The 24,855-nt window shown below is 37.3% G+C and overlaps 1 protein-coding gene across 1 annotated transcript in view; it reads right to left on the bottom strand.

Annotated features, from left to right (window-relative positions):
* The window catches only part of LOC124555269 (ATP-dependent helicase brm-like), a 188,619-nt gene that overhangs the window by 97,275 nt on the left and 66,489 nt on the right, over positions 1–24,855 (bottom strand). Inside the window, exons 10-11 of the mRNA XM_047129138.1 lie at positions 19,559–19,716; positions 5,836–6,013 (exon numbers count right to left, since the gene is read on the bottom strand). Of these exons, the coding sequence (XP_046985094.1) occupies positions 5,836–6,013; positions 19,559–19,716 (336 nt within the window). The remainder of the gene's footprint in view (positions 1–5,835; positions 6,014–19,558; positions 19,717–24,855) is intronic.

Below are 24,855 nucleotides of genomic sequence, written 5' to 3'. Positions count from 1 at the left end.
GATCCTGTGTGCATTACGTGTTCACACCTTTCGTCATATGACAATATGTAATGCACCCAGGAACATTGTCAAACATAATCATTTTGGTGGGTCAGGTGTTATAATGTCTAGAGGCATAATGTTGCATGGGATTACTGACCTTCAAACTTTTTAACATGGTACACCCAGCACAAGAAAGGAAAGAAGATTAGGTTTTAATGTCCTGTCAAAATCGTGGTCATTATAGACAGATAAATTCATTGGTCAATGTTACTGTGACAGTGTACATCTTCTCTGTGTGTGTCCTTGCAGGGGTGCATTCAGCCCTGACTTCATTTTAATGGATGACAATGTGTGACCACATTGAACTGCACTGGTGGATGAGCTCTTGGAATGAGAAGACATTTGGCTAACGGTCTGACTTGCCCAGAAACTCCCTCCTCTCTTTCCTCCCCCTGGCCCAACACCAACAAATTCCACTGAGCATATGTGGGATGTGTTGGGAAGACCAACCTTGTGGCCAGCATGGGAGCACACCACAGAGCATGCATTGCTGCATGCAGTAATCACAGCCTCAAGAACCTAGTCCCATCTTTTGTAACATTCAAGGGACCATCAGAAATGATGGTGACTTCAGTGTAACTGCTGTCATTGAATAAAAATGTAATTTCTGTTTGTCTCATTGCATACTTCTTAAAGTTATCTTCTGTAGTACACGGGGTTTCTATGTATGGTCCAAATTTCATCAAGCTATCTTACTTCGCAGTGACATATAATGTGGAAGTTACTTCTGTCCGTAAGTTTTGCACACCAGTGAGTAACATGAGTAAGTGGAGTGAGAGTAGTTTAACATCTGATCTTGCCGCGTGGGATTAGCCGAGCGGTCTAAGACGCTGCAGTCATGGACTGTGCGGCTGGTCCCGGCGGAGGTTCGAGTCCTCCCTCGGGCATGGGTGTGTGTGTTCGTCTTTAGGATAATTTAGCTTAAGTAGTGTGTAAGCTTAGGGACTGATGACCACAGCAGTTAAGTCCCATAACATTTCACACACATTTTAACATTTTTTTGTTGAACATCTGATCTTACCACAAGATATCTATCTCTCACGATCAATTTAAATGTTAAAATTTTCTTATTAATTACCGCAAAACTGCTCCAGTTGGCAATAAGAACTTTATTAACCAATTTTACCTTCATATCAGGCTATTTTCAAGTCAACCTGAAAACTGTGCTTTACAGAATCAATGTTAAACGATCAAAATTTTCTTCCCGAGAATCCCTGATGTTGGCCTTCCATTTTGTTCCATCCCATTCTGTATCACTGGTAGTCTGTGTGAATGCTGTCATTTGAAATTCACTGTGGAATGTTTTCACACTCTATTCCGTGACGCCCAATGTGAATCAACTTTAAGTATGACTAATATTACATGACAACTCGTCATAATATTTATGGAAAACTTATACGAATACAAACTCTCATTCACAAGCACTACTGCAACCATATTTACTAATTATCTCATAATCAGATTGTTTGATGAGCATTTTCAAGACACGCAGAAGATAGTGAACTACAAGAGGTATGTCAATGAAATACGTGTAGTCAACGCTCATACTGAACACTGTTAACCAGTTAAGGATTATTATACACAAAATTTAATGTGCATCATGTTTTTTCTATGGTGAAAAAACAAAGGAAACACAGTGTTTTGCAAAATTAATGTTACAATCAGTTTAGTGAAATGTTCTTGCCTAACACACTGGGTAAAATACTAATATAAAATACTAAAAGAAATAATTTGAAAGCAGCATGTACATATCAAATCTAACACACAGAAGTTGAAGCACACTATACTGGAAAAACCAGCAGAAACATCATAATTATATACCATTAAGACACTGAAATAGAAGAGAATAATGTATGGTATCAAGAGTATAGAAACTGATCTTACGATTCCACATAAAAGCGAAAAGATGACCATATGGGCATTGTCGATGAAACTGAAATGTAAATTATGTACACCATAAAGAGAATAAAGTTCTCAATAAACACAGAAATTTGAAAAACATGAACGTCCTTTACAATTTTCAGTATATATTTGATGTATTTCACTTTAAATAAATCTGACATCTTGATTTGCATTTTTACCATGCTTGTGCCTGGCTCTATGTCGTGTACTATGTATCAGCTTAGTTTGTAAACAGTAAACTATGCTATATCACTCAGTACATCTCCCTTGTGCCCAGTAAAGACAATGTTTATGTGCTGAAATATTTTCAAACTTTGTCCAGTCAATTGTCATTGCAGACTTAATGGGCTCGATTGCTGTCAATAAAATTCTTGTGTGTTTTGGACGACATTATGTTGTAAAATAAAGTATCAGCAATTCAGCCACTTGCAATGGCAGCTGCAATGTAGGTAGGTCATTTCATAATTTGACATGGTCTACAACACAAAAAAGTAAGGATTGATGAAGCACTGGAAATCTGTTAACTTTTAGAAACAGTCCTGTCATAGAATGTTTTTGAATTTAACAGAAGAATCTACCGTATTTTATTAACTCTAACACTATGGACTACACGACGCACCATTTTTTTTTAATTGCTTAAAAAATTATCATTTTTATTATTAGACTGCAAAGCCATACTAAAAACATTTTAGTTTATAAAACCAAACTGACCTCTCAAATCACTGAAAATCATCATCATCGTCTAGTTTTTGCCATTTTTTGCATTCACTCATCTGTTTGCACATTTAGGTTTCCTCATTTTTTCAGTTCTTCTTTATCAGCCTGCCAATCGCAAATGGTTTTTTTTCTGTTGTTGAAGCACCAAAATGCCACTCAACTGCTCTGTTTCCATGTTGTTCTGAATATGATATTACTTTCGATTTATAGCCCGGATCATATGAATACCATACCTTTTATTTTTTTCCATTGCAAAACTAGCTACTAACAACAATATTGTACTGTTACCAATAACACAAATCACATTCAATTCAAGTTCACTGGCACCATAGACTGCCGTGACACATCATGGGCTACACAGTGTTCTAGATTTGTGATGGCAGGGTGGGAGGGAGACAGTGTTAGCAAGCTTGTGAATCCTCCCTACTCATGTTCATCGCATTGGTGGACTGATGCTGCGAGTTGAATTCAATGTTGCCAGATAGAGAGAGGTTTCCTGCTGCCTCGAGTGTATCGCCATTTTTATAACTGGCAGGAATTTTAAATCAAACACTAGACATTTATATATTAATTTTGAATATAAGATGCACCTGAATTTTTGAGGCAATTTTTCAAAGAAAAAAAGTACGTCTCATAGTTAGTAAAATACAGTATATGCAGCAAGAGGGGGCTGTAAGCAGGAAATTTTTATCAACACCAAGGTATAGCTTTTTTAAAGAAATTTTCTTGTACTGCACAAAGAATTTTTTCCGTATTACGGATACACTAATGACTCAATTTTATTACATAAAAATGATGAAATAGATGTGGAAGTAGCAGCCCAGAATGTCTTCCATGCACCCCCAAATTAAATTTACTATTTACATTGAAACAAATAGTTAAGTTAACTTCACTAGCACGGCTATAAATAAACGGAATATTGAACACATATTCAAATCTTTAGAAAGCATAGGAGTACTTATGTTAATAACACAAAACCATGCCACCCATAGCAGTATAAAAGAGTGCACTTTATAGAGCCACGATTAATAGAAATTTAAGGCCTTCACTGCTAGAAACCAACAAGAAGCCAGTACGTATAAAACAATGAACTATCAAACAACGAAAAATCCAGGCTGGAATGTAAGAATATAACAAAAAGGATAGTTGCTATTCACCATAAAGCGGAGATGGGTAGTTGCTACTCACCATAAAGCGGAGATGCTGAGTCACAGAAAGGCCCAACAGAAAGACTGTCGGAAACTTAGCTTTCCATCAACAAGCCCTTTTAAAAAATAGACAAAACACACACACACACACACACACACACACACACACACACACACACAACAGTTAACAGGAACTATCATTTTAATGTAGTCTGAACACACACACTTTTCATGTGAAAAATTTGGTGAATTGACTTACAACAGATGGACGGATATTTGATAAACTAGCACAACGCATGAACATAAAAATAAAAGTCACAGACAGAGTAAGGAACAAGCTGCAGCTTAATGAAACGTGATAAAAATTAGAAATTTTTGAACTCTGGGAAGTACAAATTCCAGTACAGAATCTGCGATGAAGAATACATTGGTAAAATAGGCAGAAATTATTTCACACAATATAAAGAACACACTTATAAACCAAATAATACAACAGCAAATGGCTGCTACATCATCGCCACAGGGAACACTACGAACGGCATTTAACACTACGAATGGCATTTAATCCGATTTAAAAATTTTACACAGCAAAGAAAAAGGCACCCTACTCAACATATTATTAGAAATCAAAATCTATGTTAATATCAATGTAACTGCATGAACTCCACCGCAGGTCCAAGCAATCTCATTTCATGACATTTACATACAATATTTTTCAGGGCAGGATTCTTAACAATCCCATTTGTACACAGTCAACATGAAAACTCAACACTTACATTAGTATCTGACAATCTATTAGGCAATAACTAACTTATAATGACAATATTTACTTAGTTACTCCTGTTCAGCAGGGTAACCACTCATTCACTTACAAAAAATCACTCTGACATGTACATCTTTTCCTGATAAAAAAAAACTGTTGACAATTAACAGTTTTCAGTTGATATGAAGAAATAATAATAATGAAGAACATGTTACTGTAAAGTTTTTAACACAATTTTATGATGTTATCTCTTGTTAAACAAGCCTAGCAGATTTGCGTCAACTGTAAAATAGCCTCAGTCAGTAAGATGAAACAAAGGAAATACTGTCTTCATGTATATGTACCATGTCTCTCTCTATTACTAAACAGATACATTTAGCTTTGTGAACTTAAGTATCATCACTGGTGCTACATTCGTTCTGATAGCCCCTCACTATAATGACCATTCCTACTTCAATGTAGGCAGCTGTGCAGGTCTCTGTTTGTCTCCTTATTGCTTACAGTTATTTTGTGTGTATGTGTATGTATGTGTGTGTCTTGTACAAACACAAGCAATAATTGGTTTTATGTCATAAAATGACCATGAAACATAGAAAACATATTCTATTATTAAAATTACCTCATAGAAACAGAAGCAGTCGTGGAAGTAAGAGAGGAAATTAACAACACTGGAATCCAATCAAAGATAATTTGTTACAACAACAAAATGAGTTTTGTTGCTAACAAAGAAAAGGATACAAGAACTGCACAAACTGCAAACAGTTGTACAAAAATTAAAACTGAAAGATGATCAGAGTCAGCATTATTACCACCTCTCAAAACTAATGGCAACCATTATGATATCATTTTCCAATCTCATCTAATTCCACTACTATATAGAAAAAACTGAGAATGATGCCTACAAAGAAACATGTAAATGTCGCTCATTCAATGTATCGATAAAATTATTAGCTATGCATCCTGCCATTTGATGTGTTGCAACAGCACCTTGAAAAGCACATGAGCTGCTGTTACTTTCCTTGCTATTTCAACATTTTCATTTAAGTTCAAAAATAAAGGTTGAATCAGTAGTCAACAAAGTTAATGATATTGTGCTGTTACAATTTGTTCATTCAATAATGGAGACAATAAGACAAACCAAAATAGAGACTGGTATAAATAAAACATTTGATAAAATTCATAAAAATCTTTTCTGTCAATCAAGTGAAGTTCTAATTTTTAAATATATAATAATTTAACAAATGCAAATTAGAAAATAATTACCTTTGAAAGAACTGATTTATCTTTTATTATGTATTCATAGGTTGTTAGCAGTACATTAAATCTTGAAGTTCGCATTTTGGTCTGCAGACTGCGTCGAATGGAAGGGGATCCTTTGTATGCTACCACACACACTGATGGTGCCCACTTCTCGAATTCTAGCACCCAATTTGACAGCGTGCTTTAGAAAATACAATGGTACATCAGAGGCTATGTTGTTACAATTTGAACACCAACATTAACAAATATGAAATTGGACACAAAGTCAAAAATATCGAAACAAGCAGTTTTTGTGTAGATCAGAACATAGAATCATGTGCTTGAGAGTTGTTACTGCAGAATACTTCTCTTCAAATTTGAACTGTCTACAGATTCCCTCCTGGAAACTTTCAGCCATTTGTGAGAAGTCTAGGTGCAATATTGAGCTAGTTGTCAGGCAACAAAAAACAGTTAGTAGTTTGTGAAGACTTCTATGTATATTTTTTAAAAGATTCTGGCTGGAGAAATGAACTGGGATCATTATTTGGCTGTTTCAGTAGTTTGTTTCCCAACAAGCATGCAGCCTGATTGATAATATTTTTACACACAGTGCCCAGACTGAAACAACTAATGTATACCGAATTGTTAATGGGATATCAGATCGTTATGCACAATTAACAATAATAAACAATAGAGCACCTTAAAGCCCTGACGTAGATTCACACAAAGCAGCAAGGATTATCACTGAGAACTGGATACAATGTTTTAATAATAAGTTAAAGAGGTGGTATGAGATGAGGTATACACAGAAAGAGGTGTTAATGTGATATTTGATATATTCCATACTAAATTTGCGACAATATTTGAAAGCAGCTTTCCTCCAAAATTATCCAGAAAGTCCATTAAAAAACTAGTAAGTCACTGTTAATGAAAGGTATGAAAATTTCATATACGATTGATAAGGAAATTTATAGAGAGGCCAGAGTTAGTCAAGATCCAGTATTACTTCGATTCTACAAAAAAAAAAAAAAAAAAAAAAATATACTGTAATATTTTAAAGGGAAGTAATTACAATTTCCAGAAATATGCTTGTCTCACAGGAAGTAATAGGATTAAAAATATATGCAAATTGTGAAGCACGAGACAGGACAACCCATCAGTGCACAAGATACAACAACAATTAAACTAAATGACAATGTTGTTGCTGATAATTCACAAGTTGCAAAAATTTTTAACAATCTCTTTCTAAATGTAGTAGCAAAAATAGGATTAAATGGTTCAGTTGAAGAAGCACAAGAACATATTAAAATGTCATTCTACAAAACTGAGTAACCAGAAGTAACAACAATCACCTTCACTGAAATTTAACAGAATTATAAAAAATTTAAAACACAAAACTTCATATGACAATGGAATTTTGAAGAATTCTTACAAGTTTCTCAACTTAACAAGTAATGGCCTTCCTGATATATGTAATGCTTCACTAGCACATGGAATCTTTCCAGAGATAAGAATATGTGACTGTTGAACCTCTTCATAAGAAGGTTGACAGGAAAGACGTAAATAATTATTGTCCAATTTTCTTACTGACTATTTTTCTAGAACATTTGAAAAAGTAATGTACTGAAGAGTAAACACACATTTAAGTAGAAACAATTTACTTAGCAAATTACAGTTCGAATTATAGAAGGGCTGTTCAACTGAGAATGCTATTTATACATTCACTCTCAAAATATTACAATTCTGAAATATTAAAATACCACCCAGTTGCAATTTTTTGTGATTGTTCCAATGTGTTTGATTGCATAGATCACGTTACTCTTGTAGAAAAACTTACCTTTTATGAAATAGAGGGCTTTACACATGATCAGTTTGAACCATACTTAACAACAGATTGGAAGAAGTTGTGCTGGGTAATTAAGATTATGTTTCAAAAGTATAAAATTTTATTGATTGGTGAGAAATCACAGTGGGGGTACAACAGGGTTCAATAATCTGTCCACTCATATTCCTCATAAATGTGAATGACTTTCCACCTAACATTCAAGCAGAACTGGTACTTTTTGCAAACAATACAAGTGTTACAATAAATCCCATTAGAGAGAAAGCATCAAACCGACTGTTAATGATGTGTTTCAAACAATTATTTGTTGATTCTGTTAAAATGGACTCCCCCTAGATTTTGAGGAACCACACTATATTCAGTACTGCATAAAAAAATTGAGTCATACACAAAATTGATATAACAAATGAAAATGAGTCAGTAAGCAGGGTAGAAAGCTCCAAATTTTTGGGCATACATATTGATGAAAAGAAGCAAATCACTGAACTGCTTAAGCATTAAGTTCAGTGACTTTTTCTAACCATATAATTGCTCGTCTTGGAAACAAGAATCAACCTCGTGACACACACTGCCAGAAAAAAAAAATCCAATAAGCTCAAGGACAAGGTCATTTTACTGACAAGTGAAGTGACAGGTACTTCATCACTGCAGGAATATATGATAAAAAATTCAGACCAAACGACACACACGTCACAGTAATTGGTGCCCCAACAGTTGCCTCAATACACAGTATACCCACCCTCTTGCGACAACACAGGTTTGTATTCTCACATGCAAATGACCATAAGGGTGCCGAATGGCATCCTGCAATGGACTGTCCCAAGCATCTGTTGTCTTTTTTTTGTAATTCAGCAATGATTCTTGCAGGCCTTGGAGAACGAGTAAGTTCATAATATCCCATATGTATACAATTGGTAAGAGAGATCTGATAGTCTAGCTGGCTGGGGCAGTAGTTTTACACAATGAAAGCAAATTTCTTCACAGATCTGTATATGGATGTGCACTGTCCTGCTGAAAAAGAGCACCACCTTCCTATAAAAGATATGGCAATGGCATGGGGATAATTACCTGAGCAGTGTAGTGGTTACTTTACCCAGCAGAAACACCAAATGTGACTACGAGTTGTACATAACAGTTCCCCACACCATGAAGCCCGAGGTGGGACCTTTGTGTTGTGAGTGAATGCACTCTGGAATAGGCAGCTCACCAGGTCTATGCCATACACATTTACATCCATCACTTGCATGCAGACAGAACCTACTCTAAATCACTGAAGACATCAAAGTATAATTCTACTCTCCAGTCAACACTTTCATGACACCAGAGTAAACATGCTTGGCAGTGTCATGATGTCTGCAGCAGCCTGGCCAGAGGCACAAAGATCTCAATCCTGCTGGAAACAGATGGTACCTAATGGTCCCTGATAACACAGCAGGTGCAATATGTGTCCAGATTTTGTCCCCAATGATGTTCAATCAGCCACCAATGCTCACACAGTGTGTCAATCTCAATGGGTGGAACCTGGTCTACAGGTATGGGAATGTTCCACAGACCACTGGTGAAAGCAATGACACATCGTCAATACACCGTGCCCACCATGCACAGCAATCCATTGATACGTCCATACAGCTTCCCACAGGTACACAATGCATCCCCATTCACAGGGATGAAGCTGTTCAACAGCAGTACATAGCAGTGGATTGTTGAACCCCAGATTCAATGTCACAAACATTGTTCACCACTAAACTGAGCAGTTACTGCCTACAGAGTCAGAACACAGGATGCACAGACAGGCCTCCCGAGTGCCACCTGATCACCAATGATCTTGACAAATGAATTACTAACACTACAACCCCTCAGTGTATATTATACCCTGGTGTCACTGAACGCAGGCCCTGGGGTGGGTGGTGGGGGGGGGGGTTGCATTGCCCTCCCCCCTCCCCCTAGGCTGTCAGCAGTAAGAAAATATGTGATGTTCACCCATTGCCATCATTTAGGCACTTCTTCAAGGAATTAGGCATTTTAACTGCACCATCACGATACATATTGTCACCAATGAAATTCATCATAAATAATCCATCACAATTTGAGAAGAAGAACGATGTACATAACAGCAACACTAAAAGAAAATATGGTCTTTATTATCAGTTATTGATGTTGCCAATGGCTCAGAAAGGAGTTCAACTTGAAGCAACCAAAATGTATGATCATTTGCCCAATAAACTAAAATGTCTGACAGTTTTAAATCTAACTTAAAATTGTTCCTCACGGACAACTCCTCCGATTTCAAGGAGAATTTTTTTATTTAAAAAACTAGTAGCCTGTAAAAAAAAGCCTAGGGTTTTTTAAGTGTATTTGTGTGAATAGGACTAAAACATTACATGTTCATTAATGATAACAATGATAATGTATTCATATCCTATAAACTGACTCATTCCACATCATTTTGAAGAAAGGATCAGTCAAACAAGCTACAGAACATGTACCTCACTCAAATATGAATAATATTATATGAAACAGAAACAATAACATAATACGTCCGAAATTTATTTCTGTTGTATCAAATCAATGTGGCACCTATCTTAAGTACCTCTTTGATTTCAAAAAGGGATATGTACTTCATAACATCTGAAACAGCATGTCTATCAATGATAAAGAAGGCTTTGCACATTGCATGGTAAATAGCACTTGTTCGTTTGTTAATTAGCATTAACACAAGAACTCTTACTCCCTCATAACATTTACGTCTACCCATTTAAATACTCTGAGAACATAGCTAACCTTTAGGAAGAATCCTCCTTCCGAGCTAACACAATACACATACATACGTACATACATACATACATACGTGTACATACATACATCTGTAAGGCTACATTGTCCTAGCTGACTAAGTTGCACCAGCACTACAGCTTGACTTGTTTTGTGCTGGTGTATGCTGGCACCAGCATACCATGTGGCACAGAGGTTACACGAGTATCGATAGAGGCCAACAACAAGACTTGCTGGAAACATGCTGCCAATGCCCTCTCGGTCGCCAGTATTTAGGATTGCCGCCACGGACGGACTGGAGGGCCAGTTTAGCCAGTTCGATCCTGTTACACCAGTTGCTTCGAGTCTATATGCTGTGGAGTTCCTGCGTGTCCCTGAGACGGAGTCACAGACTTAGCCTCTGGCACAGACAAGCAGCACATAATAACCCATTAGTGAACATAGCGGACTTCTACTTCAACAGCATTGAGGCTACGTGGACTATACAAAAGAGAAAGAATCAGTATGTAGAAATAATGGGAAGTGTGAAAAATAACATTATTGTAAAAGAAATATTGAAGTTGCTAGTTCATGATTATCATGTCACCACTAAATTGCTGAAGTTGGCTACACAGGATTTCCTTAGGAACAAATCATATGTTTTATCGCCACTACATGTATTGCATCATCTAGTTCCTTTGTTTTGTGTCAAGTGTTCAATGAGCATGCAGTTCTGAGCTCTTGTAATGAGTTGTACCCAGAGTCAATTACTGGTTAAAAATTCAATTGTTGCAGTTTTTAACTATTCATTCCAAAACAAAAGTAAGCCCCCTAATGTTACAATAATAATGTGCAATACTTTTGTAATGAAACAATGGGATAGGGTGATTTTTCATTACTTAATTACTTTTTAGGTTACACCAATCATCTTTTGAATTATTTACAACAAATATTGGTTTCATGACTTAAGCAGTATGGAAAGAAGAAGTAGGCAGTGTTTTCTTGGACAGTATCTGCAAGATATATGTGATAATGCCCTGACTTGTGTGAATGAACTGACCAGTGAAGAACAAGAACTTTTATTATGGTGAAGCAACAGTCATTCGTACTGTGATTTAAGTGTTTCATGTGTGTGTGTGTGTTAAACACAAAGACAGGTAACTGCACAGATTCACTCTGCATTAGAAAATTTGCTGTAATCCCTTCAAGCGCCATAGATGATCTGTTTCATCTGGATTGCGTGAAATTAGTTTAGAAAAGGCAAATACTTTCAAAATGAGAGGTTTTAGCATTATTCCTGGGGAGAAAAATGTGCCCAACCTGTACCAAATTATTAATGAAAAACAAGCAAGTGACGATTCATCACCAGACTATACAAATGACAGTAGTGTGAAGGTGCAGACTCCTGAAAAATCTGTGCTCAATACTAGCTTAACTAGCTTAGGAGTATCTCTTGCAAAGCTGCATTCAGTTGTTTGGCACAGTCGGTACGTAGCAGCCAAACGAAAACTGGAATCAGCAGCTGGGGCTCTGAAAACTAAAATTTCACGAACATATCAAGTTGAGCTGGCTGCTGATGCAAGCACAATCACTGACAGTGATTTAACAGAACTGGAAGAAACGGCAAAACATCATGATGAACTCATAAACGAAATCAAACAGAAAATTGAATATGCAAAGAATCCTGAAAACAATCTGTTACTTACTCTTGTGTCGCCAACTTGGTCTCGACAGAAAGTTTCTAAATATTTGGTACGACAAGCAAGAGCTCTTTTAATGGAGAAGGGTATTTTATCAATGGCTGAGCAGAAAAGAGGAAAGACATTGCAACACGATACAGTGCAAACAGTAGAGAGTTTTTATTTGGATGATGAAAACACAAGAATAATGCCTCAGAAAAAAGACAAAGTGAGCACCAGCAAAAATACATACAAACAAAAGCGATTTGTTTTAAGTAATTTGACTGAACTGTATTCTCTCTGTAAAAAAAAAAAGTATCCTGAAGACAAAGTAGGATTCTCAAAATTTGCTTCTCTTCGACCAAAACAATGTATACTTGCAGGATCATCAGGAACTCATACTGTAGGTGTGTGCATTTACCACCAATACGTTAAATTGCTTCTAAATTCTATTTCTATTAAAGAAACATACCAAGATCTAATTAAAATAATAAATGTGATATAAATAACTGAGCCTGTATGCTTCGTCTGTGTGAAAAATGCCCCACCAGTTCATTGCTTCAAACCCACTTAGAAAATGAAACAGATACTATGATCCTGATGAGATGGCTCAGTACAGTCAATGGGTATCAACTGATAGAATGACTTTAAGTGTTCGAATCACATCTCTATCAGAATTCTATGACACATTAATTAAGGAAATTGAAAAACTTACTCCACACTCTTATTTCTCAATCACAATCTGATATCTGAAAATGAAGAAGGAAAAACTTGATGAAGGATCGGTGTTAATTTTAAGGGATTTCAGTGAAAATCTCAATTTTGTTGTTCAAGATGAAGTACAGGGGTACCATTGGAACAATGTCAACTACACTCTTCACACTGTCCATACATATCACAAAAAGAACAAACAGTTGCATGCAAAAAGTATTTGTATTGTTTCTGATGATCTGGAACATGATGTTGCCTTGGTGTACCAGACTCAGAAGACTGTATTGAATTATTTTAAGTGTGAATTTTCAGAAATTCATCTTGCGTATGTTGAATATTTCACTGATGGTTGTGATGCACAATATAAAACTTGTAACAATTTCAGAAATATCTGCTACCATGAACACGACTTCTACATAAAGTGCAGCAGGTCCTTTTTTGCTACCAGCCATGGCAAATCTCCCTGTGATGGTATTGGTGGCATTGTTAAAAGACTTGTCACAAAAACAAGTTTGCAGAGAGTTTATAAAGATCAAATACTTACAGCTTCACAGGCATTTGAATTCTGTCATGAGAACCTGCAAGATCTTTTAAATCTCTTTGTTTCAAGAGATGAAATGGTACAAGTCAGACATTATCTTTCTGAACACTTCACAAATGCAAAAACAATTCCTGCAACATGATCTATGTATCACATTGTGCCAATATCACTAACCAAGATTGGTGCAAAAAGGCTGAGCTGTGATACAGATTTTAGTACTGTGTATGACTTTTCAGGTGCACTTCCGCCACTAATGCCAGAATGCACTGTACAGCCCAACTGCTATGTTGCATGTGCATATGACTCTTCTTGGTATTCGGTAATTGTTGAGAACGTGAACTGTGAAGGAGGAGATGTTACAGTAAGGTTCATGCATCCTCATGGACCATGTGTATCCTCCTATTGGCCTGATGATGATGTTTGTGATGTTTCTTTATAGTCTGTGTGAAGCTGATGTCACCACAGCAACAGGTCGTACTTATTCTCTGAGCAAAGAGTCCTCAAAGTTGATGGAAGAAAAGTAGTTCTCATGCAAAAAAAATATTATCCAAGCATCAAAGTGTCTTTCACATGTGTAGTTCCAAATCAACTTGAATGCATATTGCAGCACCAGCATTTTGTGAAGTGTTTACAATATTGGCTTTTGACAGAATGCTTAAATATTATAAACAAAATGCTATGTATTTTTACATTGAGTTAATTTGGTTATGGCAGAGGTAAGAAAGTGTTCTTACGTCGTAATGTACAAGCTGCCCTACATTTTATAATGTGTAATTTTGTTTCATATACTGCAATTTTTGTTCAATTTCGATATTGTTATGTGCACTTATGTTGTTAATGTCTCTTCGTTAGTAATTGTAAATTAATTTTTCCCCCCAGTGCCATTCATTTCTCAAAACTCAAAACTGATTTTTTCTGTGATGAAACTTTATTATTTGTAGATCACTTTCCGGGAGGGGGTGGGGGGTGGGGGGTGGGGGGGGGGGCAATACTAATTTAACAATAAAATTAAATGAAATTAATTTACAAAAATTTTATTGGACAATTCTAACATGTTTTCAGAAACTACGTATCCGAAAGGATATTCAGGAAAAAAACTGTCAGCATACTATTTTTTGTTTAAAAACTGCACCCAGTTTTCAAATTTTTACAGTTTGCTTTGAAGTAATGTGTTGCATCGAACTTTCAGTAATTTTTACCAACAGAATGTATATAAAGCAATAAAAATTAGCAAAAGTTCATTATATTAGATATAAAAGCATTACACAAAATCTTGGTTTACAACTAGATAATGGGAGCCATGACCTGGATGACTTGACGTGGAATGACCCGGGGAGTGTCAACATTTGAAGTAACAGCCAAACTCTTGTGACGTCACAAGCAGCTCTGTGATTATTTGCAACAAGGAGCTTCTGAAAACAATTCTGGACGAGGAGTTACTTTACCCACAGCTCCTATAGCTCTCAGATCAGCTTAAAGTTCTGCAAATGAATTCCAACATGGAGCAGTGAAGATCCACAGTTCACAGTTGGAATTCTATTTAGGGAAAAGGCGGTATTGACATAAAGTGGGATAATAAAGTACAACAACAGCTATGTAAATCCTTGAGTGATCGTGAAAGCAAAGCATCAAGATCACATTACTATCAATATGTAGGCAAGAATTGATGATGGTAGACTTATAGGTTCAAACACTTCACAAGACAAATTAACAGGTGCTATTTCTTCCCATCAGTTTTATATGCAACAAATTTCCATGTTACTACAGAACACTACCCTTACAGAAGACAATGAAAGTGGTTCATGCACAGTGAGGCTACATCTCATACTCTATGCTTCATTGAACAGTACCTAGCATTAATTTTTAATGAGTAACAGATTGGCCAAGGGGGTCCAGTAGCATAGCTTGGCAGTTAACCTCATCTTAATCCACTAAGATTTCTAGCTCTAGCAATATTTTAAAGGAATTGGAGTACTCCGCATCCATTAACAATATGCACATGCTGAAAGAGGAGGGTAACCAGATGTGTGAACTAAAGTTTGTGATTCTTTGAGGAAGGGGGCTAAGGATGTGTAAGAATGAGTTGTAACCACATTCAACACCTCCTGTAGTGTCAACAGACAGATGGTTATCATAGGACAGATTGAATCCTATTTCAACACATATTTGTTCCTCAGTGTACATCTATGACCTTTTTTTAGTTTTCACTACCACCACTTCCTGTAAGAATACAGAACGCTTCTTGTTAAACACCCTGTATAATAACACAAGCATTTATTCACAGAGAGATACTTTATGATACTCAGTATTTGCTCAAATGACTGAAGTGATGAATCTACCAAGAAAAATTTATACAAAAATGAACAACAACAATAAGAAGAAGAAGAAGAAGAAGAAGAAGAATAAATAACAATAATAATAACAACAACAACAATAATAAACATGGTAGCAAAATCTAACAACAAAAATAAGTGTGCTGAAGTTAAACGCATATCTGATTATGAGAGCACAATCACATAAACAAGTGAACAATGGATTTTGACACTAAAAAAATTTCGCAGTGAACAGAGTAGTCAGGCCACCACTGATGGACTGATATGGAAACATATTACATCAAAATATTCTTGGCAAAACTACTTGACGAGACTGACACAGTTTTGTTCTGTGAGTGTGACCATCAGCACTTAAACTACTTACAACAATATTTGACATTGTCATTCCAGTCTTGTGACAATAAGTAAGTGCTGCTGTTTAATCTATAGGGACTATATCCACAGAGTGCTAACTGACCTTAACAGTGCATAATCAAAATCAACTGTGGTTAGTATCTGAAGCTACATCAAAGTTGACACTTACTGTCAGTCAGAGAGACTTACATTGTAAATGACTCTTCTTGACCCACAACTATATCTCCCCCCCCCCCCCCCCCACACACACACACACACACACACACTCACACACACTAGATTTTTAAAGGATTTAACTCCCATGTATTAAACACATTAAAATGTCAAGCTTGACACTTATAGTATTAGTACTTTGCATTGTTCTACAAAAAGCTAGTTTTTCCATGTGTCCAAATGTTTATCATGTGTATCTCGAGAACTGTGTGTGATACACCAATATAATTTAGTAGGTACACTCAGAGGTATATGCAGATACTGTCTGCAAAATGTGAACTAATAAATTATTCCATTATGCCTAATGCTGAAGTTTTACTGCTTGAAGAACAAAAATGCAGTGAGCGATTAACTTTTTCATTTCACTATTGTGAGTGATGTCTCTGCAAGAAAAAGTTTAAAAAAGGTTTGAAATAGTGTGTACCATCCATCAGAAGTTGCCAAGTTCCCTAGTTCTCAAATACTGGATGAATATAGCCTGCATAATACACGCACCATGAGCTCAACTGCCTCAAGACATGTGCACAAGTTTCAAACTTTCATACTTGCCTTATTGTGTTAAACCTTTAATGTTACACTATGCCCCTTAATGAATACATTATATAGCATTTTAAATTTGGTCAACAGTTATATGAAATACTGAAAAATCAAAATTAAATTTTGGCTCTCCCTGAAAGCTACTCCACAGGCAACCTGCAACTGAAACTGGGTGACCAGGTGGTGACTGTTTAGTAATACAGACTGTTCATATGGACATAGTCTAGAATGTTAATGATTGACTTGCAGTGTGTGTTAAAGGAAGTTAAGAGAAGTTGTGAAAAACTTAGAATTTGCACAAGCATCAACTGGAGAGTATCTAAACAAAACCAATTTCTCAACAATCAAAATAATTCACAGGTAAACTCCAATGGTAAGTATTATAAGACATTTGAAACCATGCACACAGTTCGCTAAATTTAACTCCTCCTATGCCTGTCTTCATTAGCCAAGAGCATTCAAATGATGTGAAGAACATAATTTATGGAGGGTGGTTAATGATCCAACAGCACCCTGGAACTCTTAGTTGTACCACAAGCTGTACCAGTCCATCACATTACTTTAATTAGTTTGGAAGTTTCATTACAATGTATGCCCTACTGCAGTGCGAAACATTGTCTGTAAACAAACTTGTACAGACGAATGTATAAACATTTACATCTTGGAGTTTTTACAGTTTTTGTGAAGCACACGTTACCTATGGACCAAGAAAAGAACATAGATCAGCAATTACAGGTTGAAAAACTATTGTTCAAGATGTTGGAACAGTACTTCAGTGAATCCCTGATATAAATTTATTCGGAGAACACGTGAATGTAGAAAAAACTGACGTGATCTTGCCATAATGAAAATGTTTGTTACTATCATATTAGGAACCACCAGATGGGCATGAAATGGCATCTTTAACAACAAATTAGAAAAGCATTGAAAAAAAAAAAACAAGTGTTCAGAAACAGACAGGCTTAGTACATATGAGGTATTGGTACAGAATAACACAGCAGCATAAGAGTGCAAATGGGATAAGAGAGCGGAGGAGAGAGTGTAAACTGAGGAATGACAGTGTGGATAGCAATAAAAAAGTTAAAAACCTTACATAGTTTATTAATTTATTTAATAAGCATGAAAAAGTAACTGAGAAGGAATCAGATGCAATAAATGGAAGCCACAGCCTTCATGTTTTATACAGCTCTAGGTCAATAGCCACCTTTCATATTTGTTACTACACTTCTTAGTCTGTGTGTGAATGACACAGTAGCAAGAAATATGGAAGACAGGCAATGTATCACTGCAAAAAGGAGACAAAAACAACCACTGAATATGTGATTTGAGACTTTCTCGGCGTATTCCATTCGTGAAATCTTCTCGGGTGATCAGCCGAGTAAAGGCGTCTTCTCGCAACGTTTCGAAGGGTTTCGTACCCATCATCTTCGCTTGAAGATGATGGGTATGAAACCCCTCGAAACGTTGCGAGAAGATGACGCCTTTACTCGGCTGATCACCCGAGAAGATTTCACGAACCACTGAATACATGACATACAGAAAGCTCCCAGTTATCCAGGTTAATGCAGAGCCAGGATTACAAAGATAACAAAAAAAAAAAAAAAAAAAAAAACCATGGATAACCAAAAACACAAGTTTATATCAGATATTAAAATTGACTGTCTTCACAAAACATGCTACAGGTCATATTTGAAAGCCCACTACAGTAGTTAACACTACTTGTCAAAAACTGACAATTTATTTCCAATATTTACACTCTGAACACGCTGTATTTTGTATCACTTGCCTTCAGTTCACTTTCAGGAAATAATCAGCCAACTTATTCTGTCTCTGTTTTCCATTCCTTTTTCTCTAACAACAGTGCTCATTTTTCAGAGTGTCAAAACATTGATTCAGTCCAACAAATTTTGCCCTATATGCTCTACTAACAGCTCAACACATTTCTGTGCCTGAGTGTCGATGATAACACATTCCCCTCACTCTTCCTCTACAAAGCACAATTTGTTCACTACATCTGTGGCACTTAACTGCTCAAATGCCAGTTCACATGAATCACTGTTTATGTTTTCACTACCAGAAATTTGCTTTACAAAATCAGTCAGAAAAATAATAGTAATACATTCGTCACTATTATGACCTCAAAAACTCCTTTCTGTGAATGGTGTTACTATTTTCTTCCACAGTCAAGCTATTGTAGACATCTTCGTGTTGTCCCAACCCTTACAAACATCTTGGACTGCAATGAGCACAGGGAAAGGAAAAGTATGATCAACAATATTTCTCCTCATGAGGTTTAACAGTGCATTTTCATTTTGTATCATAGCACAACAAAAATTCTGAAGGGCACCATACCAGAGGAAATCCTAAATCACTTTCTTTTACTATCAGCTTTAGGTAAGTTGGTGATTGTCAACACTGAGCTCTTATGGAAGGAGAAAGGCAGTCATGTAGACTAGAAACTGGTCACAGATATGTTACATGGGTAGAATCCCCACAGTTATCTGAAGATAAAATGGGAAACAAAGAAAATATATTTCGGAGATGTCCAACAGCCAGACTGGGACACGTATCATTTTCCAGAAATAAAAGATGAGTCACATGCATCGTAGTGAATTCTAAACAAAATATCCATATAGCAACGGAATACTTCATGCTTCACATTTTTATTTTCTCAGAAATCACTGAACTATACGGAATAATCAACAATCCAGATAATCGGCTCCCTTACAATTGGGAGTTTGCTGTATATGGGAAAGAGAATCAAACCACAGTATACTATACTTACGAAAGTGGGACAATAATAAGAAACGGTCCATGAACTTCCTTTTTCTCCATCAAATATGTTATTAATGCTATTGTTTGTATTGTTTTTCCCAAACCCATTTCATCAGCCAATATACCATTCAGGCTGTTGTTGTACAGAGACACAAGCCATTCCAAACCCTGTAAAAAGTAAATAAATAAATTAAACTACACAAATAGTGTCATTGTTACTGTATAGCCTAATTCCTCAACAAATAAAATATACTACTAAACATTAACAGGCTAAATGAGGTAAGCACAGAAATAATGGCCACAGTTAAAAGAAAATACACTCAAAGGCAACAAATCATTATTTCTAGGGGTCCACCAGTAATCATGTTTACACCACGTCCACAACCCCCTTCCTCTCCCTACAACTACATTTCTGGACCTTTTTTTTTCCCTCTGTCCTCTCTTACACATTCAAATGTATTCTTCTGTTGATTACCTTTTTCATTGGTTTTTCATATTTCATGATTTATTGGCAACCATTAGCTGTATAATGGGATGACGACAATGAAAATTTATGCCATACTGGGGCTCAAACCTGGATTTCCCACTTATCGCAAGCAGTCACCTTACCATTACGCTAGCCAAAAACAATTCACAGCCAGACCCAAACTTCTGTATGTTGTCAAATGTGTCTCCACATTCATTGTGTATATTCTCATACAGGGGAGACATTTCAATTACAAGTGTTTTTCCCAGTGCTGGCGGATAAATACAATAAATACAAACAATATACGAGGGCTGCTCAGATTGTCTCCTAAATAGTTTACATATATTAGGAACAGCACAGTGCCTCTAACACTTTCTTGTAGCATATCAGACATCACTTCTGTTTTACTTCATGTCTTTCCACCAGTTACTACACACTGTAGCCTTTGTCACATGAAATCACGAATCCAGTTGCACAACTGAGACAATATTCAAAAGACATGCAATTTGATTAGAAGTTGTTTGTGAGGAACAGACGAAAATACTACTGGAAATCCAGAAATAATGAAACAACTTGAGACCCCATGTCGATAGCACTCATTACCTCATGAGAATGAGGACCTAGTTGCATCGAACAAGAATGATATTTTCTGACTCTGAACTGACTGTTTGTCAATAGATCAGCATTTTCCAGGTAATTCATTACGTTTGAAAACCGCATATATTTCAAAATCTTACTGCAAATCGACGTCAGTACCATGGAACTGTAATCTGGCAGTTTACTTCCACTTCTTTTGTGTAATGGAGTGACCTGTGCAAATGTCCAGTCCATTGACGGAGTAGTTATATATGATTGCTAAGTATGGAGCTCCAGTTTAAGCTGAAAGGAATGTAACTGGTATACAATCTGGACAAGAGGACTTGCATTTATCAAGTGATTTAAGCTCCTTCGCTACACCTAGGACATATACTTTGAAGTTACTCATGTTGGCAGCCGTTCTTTATTCGAATCCTGGAAAATTTACTTCATATCCTTTGCGAAGAAATTTCGGAAGACACTGTTTAATAACTCCAGTTTTGTGGCACTCTCTTCGGTAACATTATCATTGCTATTTGTTATGGAAACTATTAAAATTGTCTATTCAATTCCACATCATCTCATATTGAAGTCTGCACTAAATTTTGAACTTCTTTAAAACATCAACAATCTTTGGCATATTGCATTCTTTTAAATTCAGTTGCTTTTTTCATTACCTCTGCAACAGTGTTCTGACCTGTTTTACGCACCATTGTGCGATGTATTCTATCTCTCATTAAATTATTTGGTACATAAGGGGAAATAAAATGAAAAATGAACACCAGCCACAATGTAACCGTGGATGGCTCCATTAAAAAGTAATCATCACATGTGTTGAGACATTTATCGCACTGGGAGACAGGACGATCAATTCCTGTTTCATAGAATGCAGTCGGACACTGATGGATCCAAAACCATACCAACTCTCGCACTTCCTCGTCCAACTGAATCTTACACCCAAATGTCTTTCTTCGGATCGCTAAAGATGTGAAAATCACACACTGAAATATTCAGGCTGCATGGAGGATGTTGCAGTGTTTCCCAACCAAATTGCTGAAGCATAGCCTTTTGTCCGATTGGTCTGGGTGTCATTTGACCTACCCTAGTAGATTTCCTAATTGCTATCAATACTACTACTTTGAATTAAAGTCACATCTGGTCTACACTTACATGATTAGTTCAGAAGGAATGGAGACCGCCGAGAGAATTTTTATACTTTTTTAACAGCAATTTTTGTGTTTCTTTTTGATGGATATAGATGTTACGGTATTCAGACCTGCTACAATTAACTGGTGGGCTCTAATCCCTGTATCTGTCATAATGCTCCCTATTTGCTCAGAATTATTTTTTTACACTTTGAGGGAGCTCTTGAACTAATAGTTCAAAATAATCTTCAGAGAAAGCATGTAGTACAAATTTTGGACAATGTTTTACATCTACCACACATTTTCACCAATGTATCAAGGGTAGATTGAAGTCACTGCCAACAATAACTGTATGAGTGGGGTACTTATTTGAGATGATACTCAAGTTTTCTTTGAACCTTCCAGTAACAGTATCATCTGACTCAGGAGTGTCATAAAAGGAACCAATTATTAATTTATTCTGGTTGCCAACTAAAACCTGTGCCCATTCTAGCTCAAAGGAACTATCCGTTTCAATTTCACTAGCAGACAAACTACTTCTAACCGCAACAAGCAACTATATTTAATCTATGTTTTCTGAACACCATTAGGTTATTTGCAAAAAATTTAGCTGAACTTATGTCCAGATTAAGCCAGCTTTTAGTATCTATTATGATTTGAGCTTCAGTGCTTTCTATTAATGCTTGGAGCTCTGGTTCTTTCCTTACACAACTACGACAGTTTAAATTAAAGTCTACCCTCATCCTGTGTTTGACCTACACACCTTGAGATTGAACCCCTTATTTTACACTTCTGCAACCATTGAATTTATAACAGACTGCCCAGTCCACTCAACACAGCACCCACTAACCACATAACTGTCCCTCCTCTGAGTAATGGACCCCCTAATCTAAGAAGTGGAACCCAGTATCCCACCACCCTATTGCCAAGTCGAGGAATCACCACCCTACACAGTAGAACAGTCTAAACCTCTTATTCATACCCTATACTCAGCTCCAGGTCCGCAGCCAGTCCTGTCAACAATGCTACAGGTGGCGAGGTCTGCCACCATCATACAAACAAGGCTGGCAGTATTGACCACTTCAGATAGCCACCAGAAACCAGTGAGAATCTCTTCTGATCCAAATCCGAGCACATCATTAATACTGAAAAGAGTCACCACCTGCTGTTGGCTGCACTCTGTACTCTTCATGGCATCCAGCACAACCCAACCCATATGCGGAATGGCTCCCTCAGTATGCACATTGAGTACACACCGGACATGGCCACTCCATGAGGTTGTGTCTTCTAGTAAATAATAGATTTCCTTGTGAGGGCAATTCTTTGTCTTCGCATGTTACAAGAATGTGGAACAGCAATTTACATTGTTAGTGGTCACTTCACCGTTCGCACAAAATATCTTTGGGCTCGCCGTCTTTTCATTTTTCAGCTTTCAGATCACTGATGTATAGCATTTAGTGTCTCAATCCATTACTTTTTCACAATTTGGGCTCCAATCCATTCCTTCTCATGATTTGACTCCTTTCTGCAACCCTACAGTTCTTTGTTTGAGAATAGCTTGGTCTGGGCAGAAAATTTCTAGGCACACGTTTCTCATAAGCTATCGGCGATCCCAAAATATTGTCACCCCTGCCCCATTCCCTTTGCCACACATGACAAGGTAAAGGCTAAGTTGCAGCATTGGCGGGATCTGTGGGTTGTTTCTACTATACTATTGAGACAGTGGGCCACCCTTCTGGTGGTGATTCAGAAGCCTGATGGCACTGTACACTTTTGTGGCTATTTTAAACAGACAGTCAACATGCAATGTGTAACAGATTTGTTCCCCATTATAAAGCAGGCTGAGTTGTTGGCAAAGTTGTCTGGGAGGAAGGGGGGGGGGGGGGGGGGGGCGGCATTGTCAGTATTTTTCTCGCATTGACTTGCGCAATACTTGGCTGCAGTTGCCGGACTTTCCTGGTCCTCAATGCTCCCTTTGGGCTTTACTAGTTTCATCGCTTGACTTCTGGAATATCGTCTGCACCGGTATTTTACCAATGATACTTGCAGCAGTTCATTCAGGGCATTCCCTGTTGCATAAATTACCTTCATGACACCTGGGTCATTTTCCCTACTTGGGAGTAGCATTTACAGCACCTTCAGTTGGTTTTCCAACGCATTCTGCAGAATGGCCTTCATTGCAAGCTAGAAAAGTGCAATTTTTCTTCCCAAAGATGCATTTTTTGGGTCATGTGCTTAATAAAGATGGTCTCATCCCCACGGACAACCACATCAAGGCCATTGTCAGCCTAGCAGCGCCCAAGAACCTGAAGGACCTTCAGTCGGTTTTGGGCAACATTTCATATAAAGGTCAGTTCATTCCCCAGGCTGTGCACAACTGCCAGCCTCTTAACCGGCTTCCCCAGAAGGGCATTAAGTTTGTCTGGTCTGTGGCTTATCAATGAGACTTTCAGTGTCTCAAGCAGCATTTGTGATCTGCTCCCTGTCTGTCTTCCATTACATGAGGTAATTCTTTGATCTTTGCCTGTGTCGGTGCCGCCCTGTCCCATCGGAACCTGTACGACATCGAACAGCCCATCACTTACAAACCAAAGACCCTTTCTGCTGTGCAGTGGAACTACTTGCAGGTGGAAAAGGAGGTGCTAGCTATTATTTTCAGGGTTAAACAGTTTCGCATCATTTTGTATAGGGTGAGATTCCTCCTCATCACTGACCACTAGCCATAGGTTTCCTTACTTGACCCGTGTTCCAACCCGCTGGATAGGACTACGTTTTGGTTGCAGTGGTGGGCCCTCTTTCTCAGTAGCTATTCTTATTGACATTCATTAACACTCCACCACCCAGCATGCCAATGCTGATGCACTTTCACAGCTATCAAGGAGGCTCGATCCAGAGTCCGACTGGCAAGAGGCTCTCCTGATCATATTGGATGCTGCCTTACAGCAAACCCTGTCAGATTTTCTGTTGGCAGCATGAAAGATTGTGATCGCTGTGTCTGCTGACCAACTTTTCATGAAAATCATTTCAGCGGTACAGATGGGTTGACCGGAGTGTGTGTTCAGGTGTGGATCCAGTGTTGCATTGTTTTTTCCCCTAGGTGCTCTACAACATTGTTCAGGG

Source organism: Schistocerca americana, chromosome X (genome assembly GCF_021461395.2).
Source record: "Schistocerca americana isolate TAMUIC-IGC-003095 chromosome X, iqSchAmer2.1, whole genome shotgun sequence".
Classification (NCBI taxonomy): Eukaryota; Metazoa; Arthropoda; class Insecta; order Orthoptera; family Acrididae; genus Schistocerca; species Schistocerca americana.
This window is presented reverse-complemented; position numbering and strand designations above follow the sequence as displayed.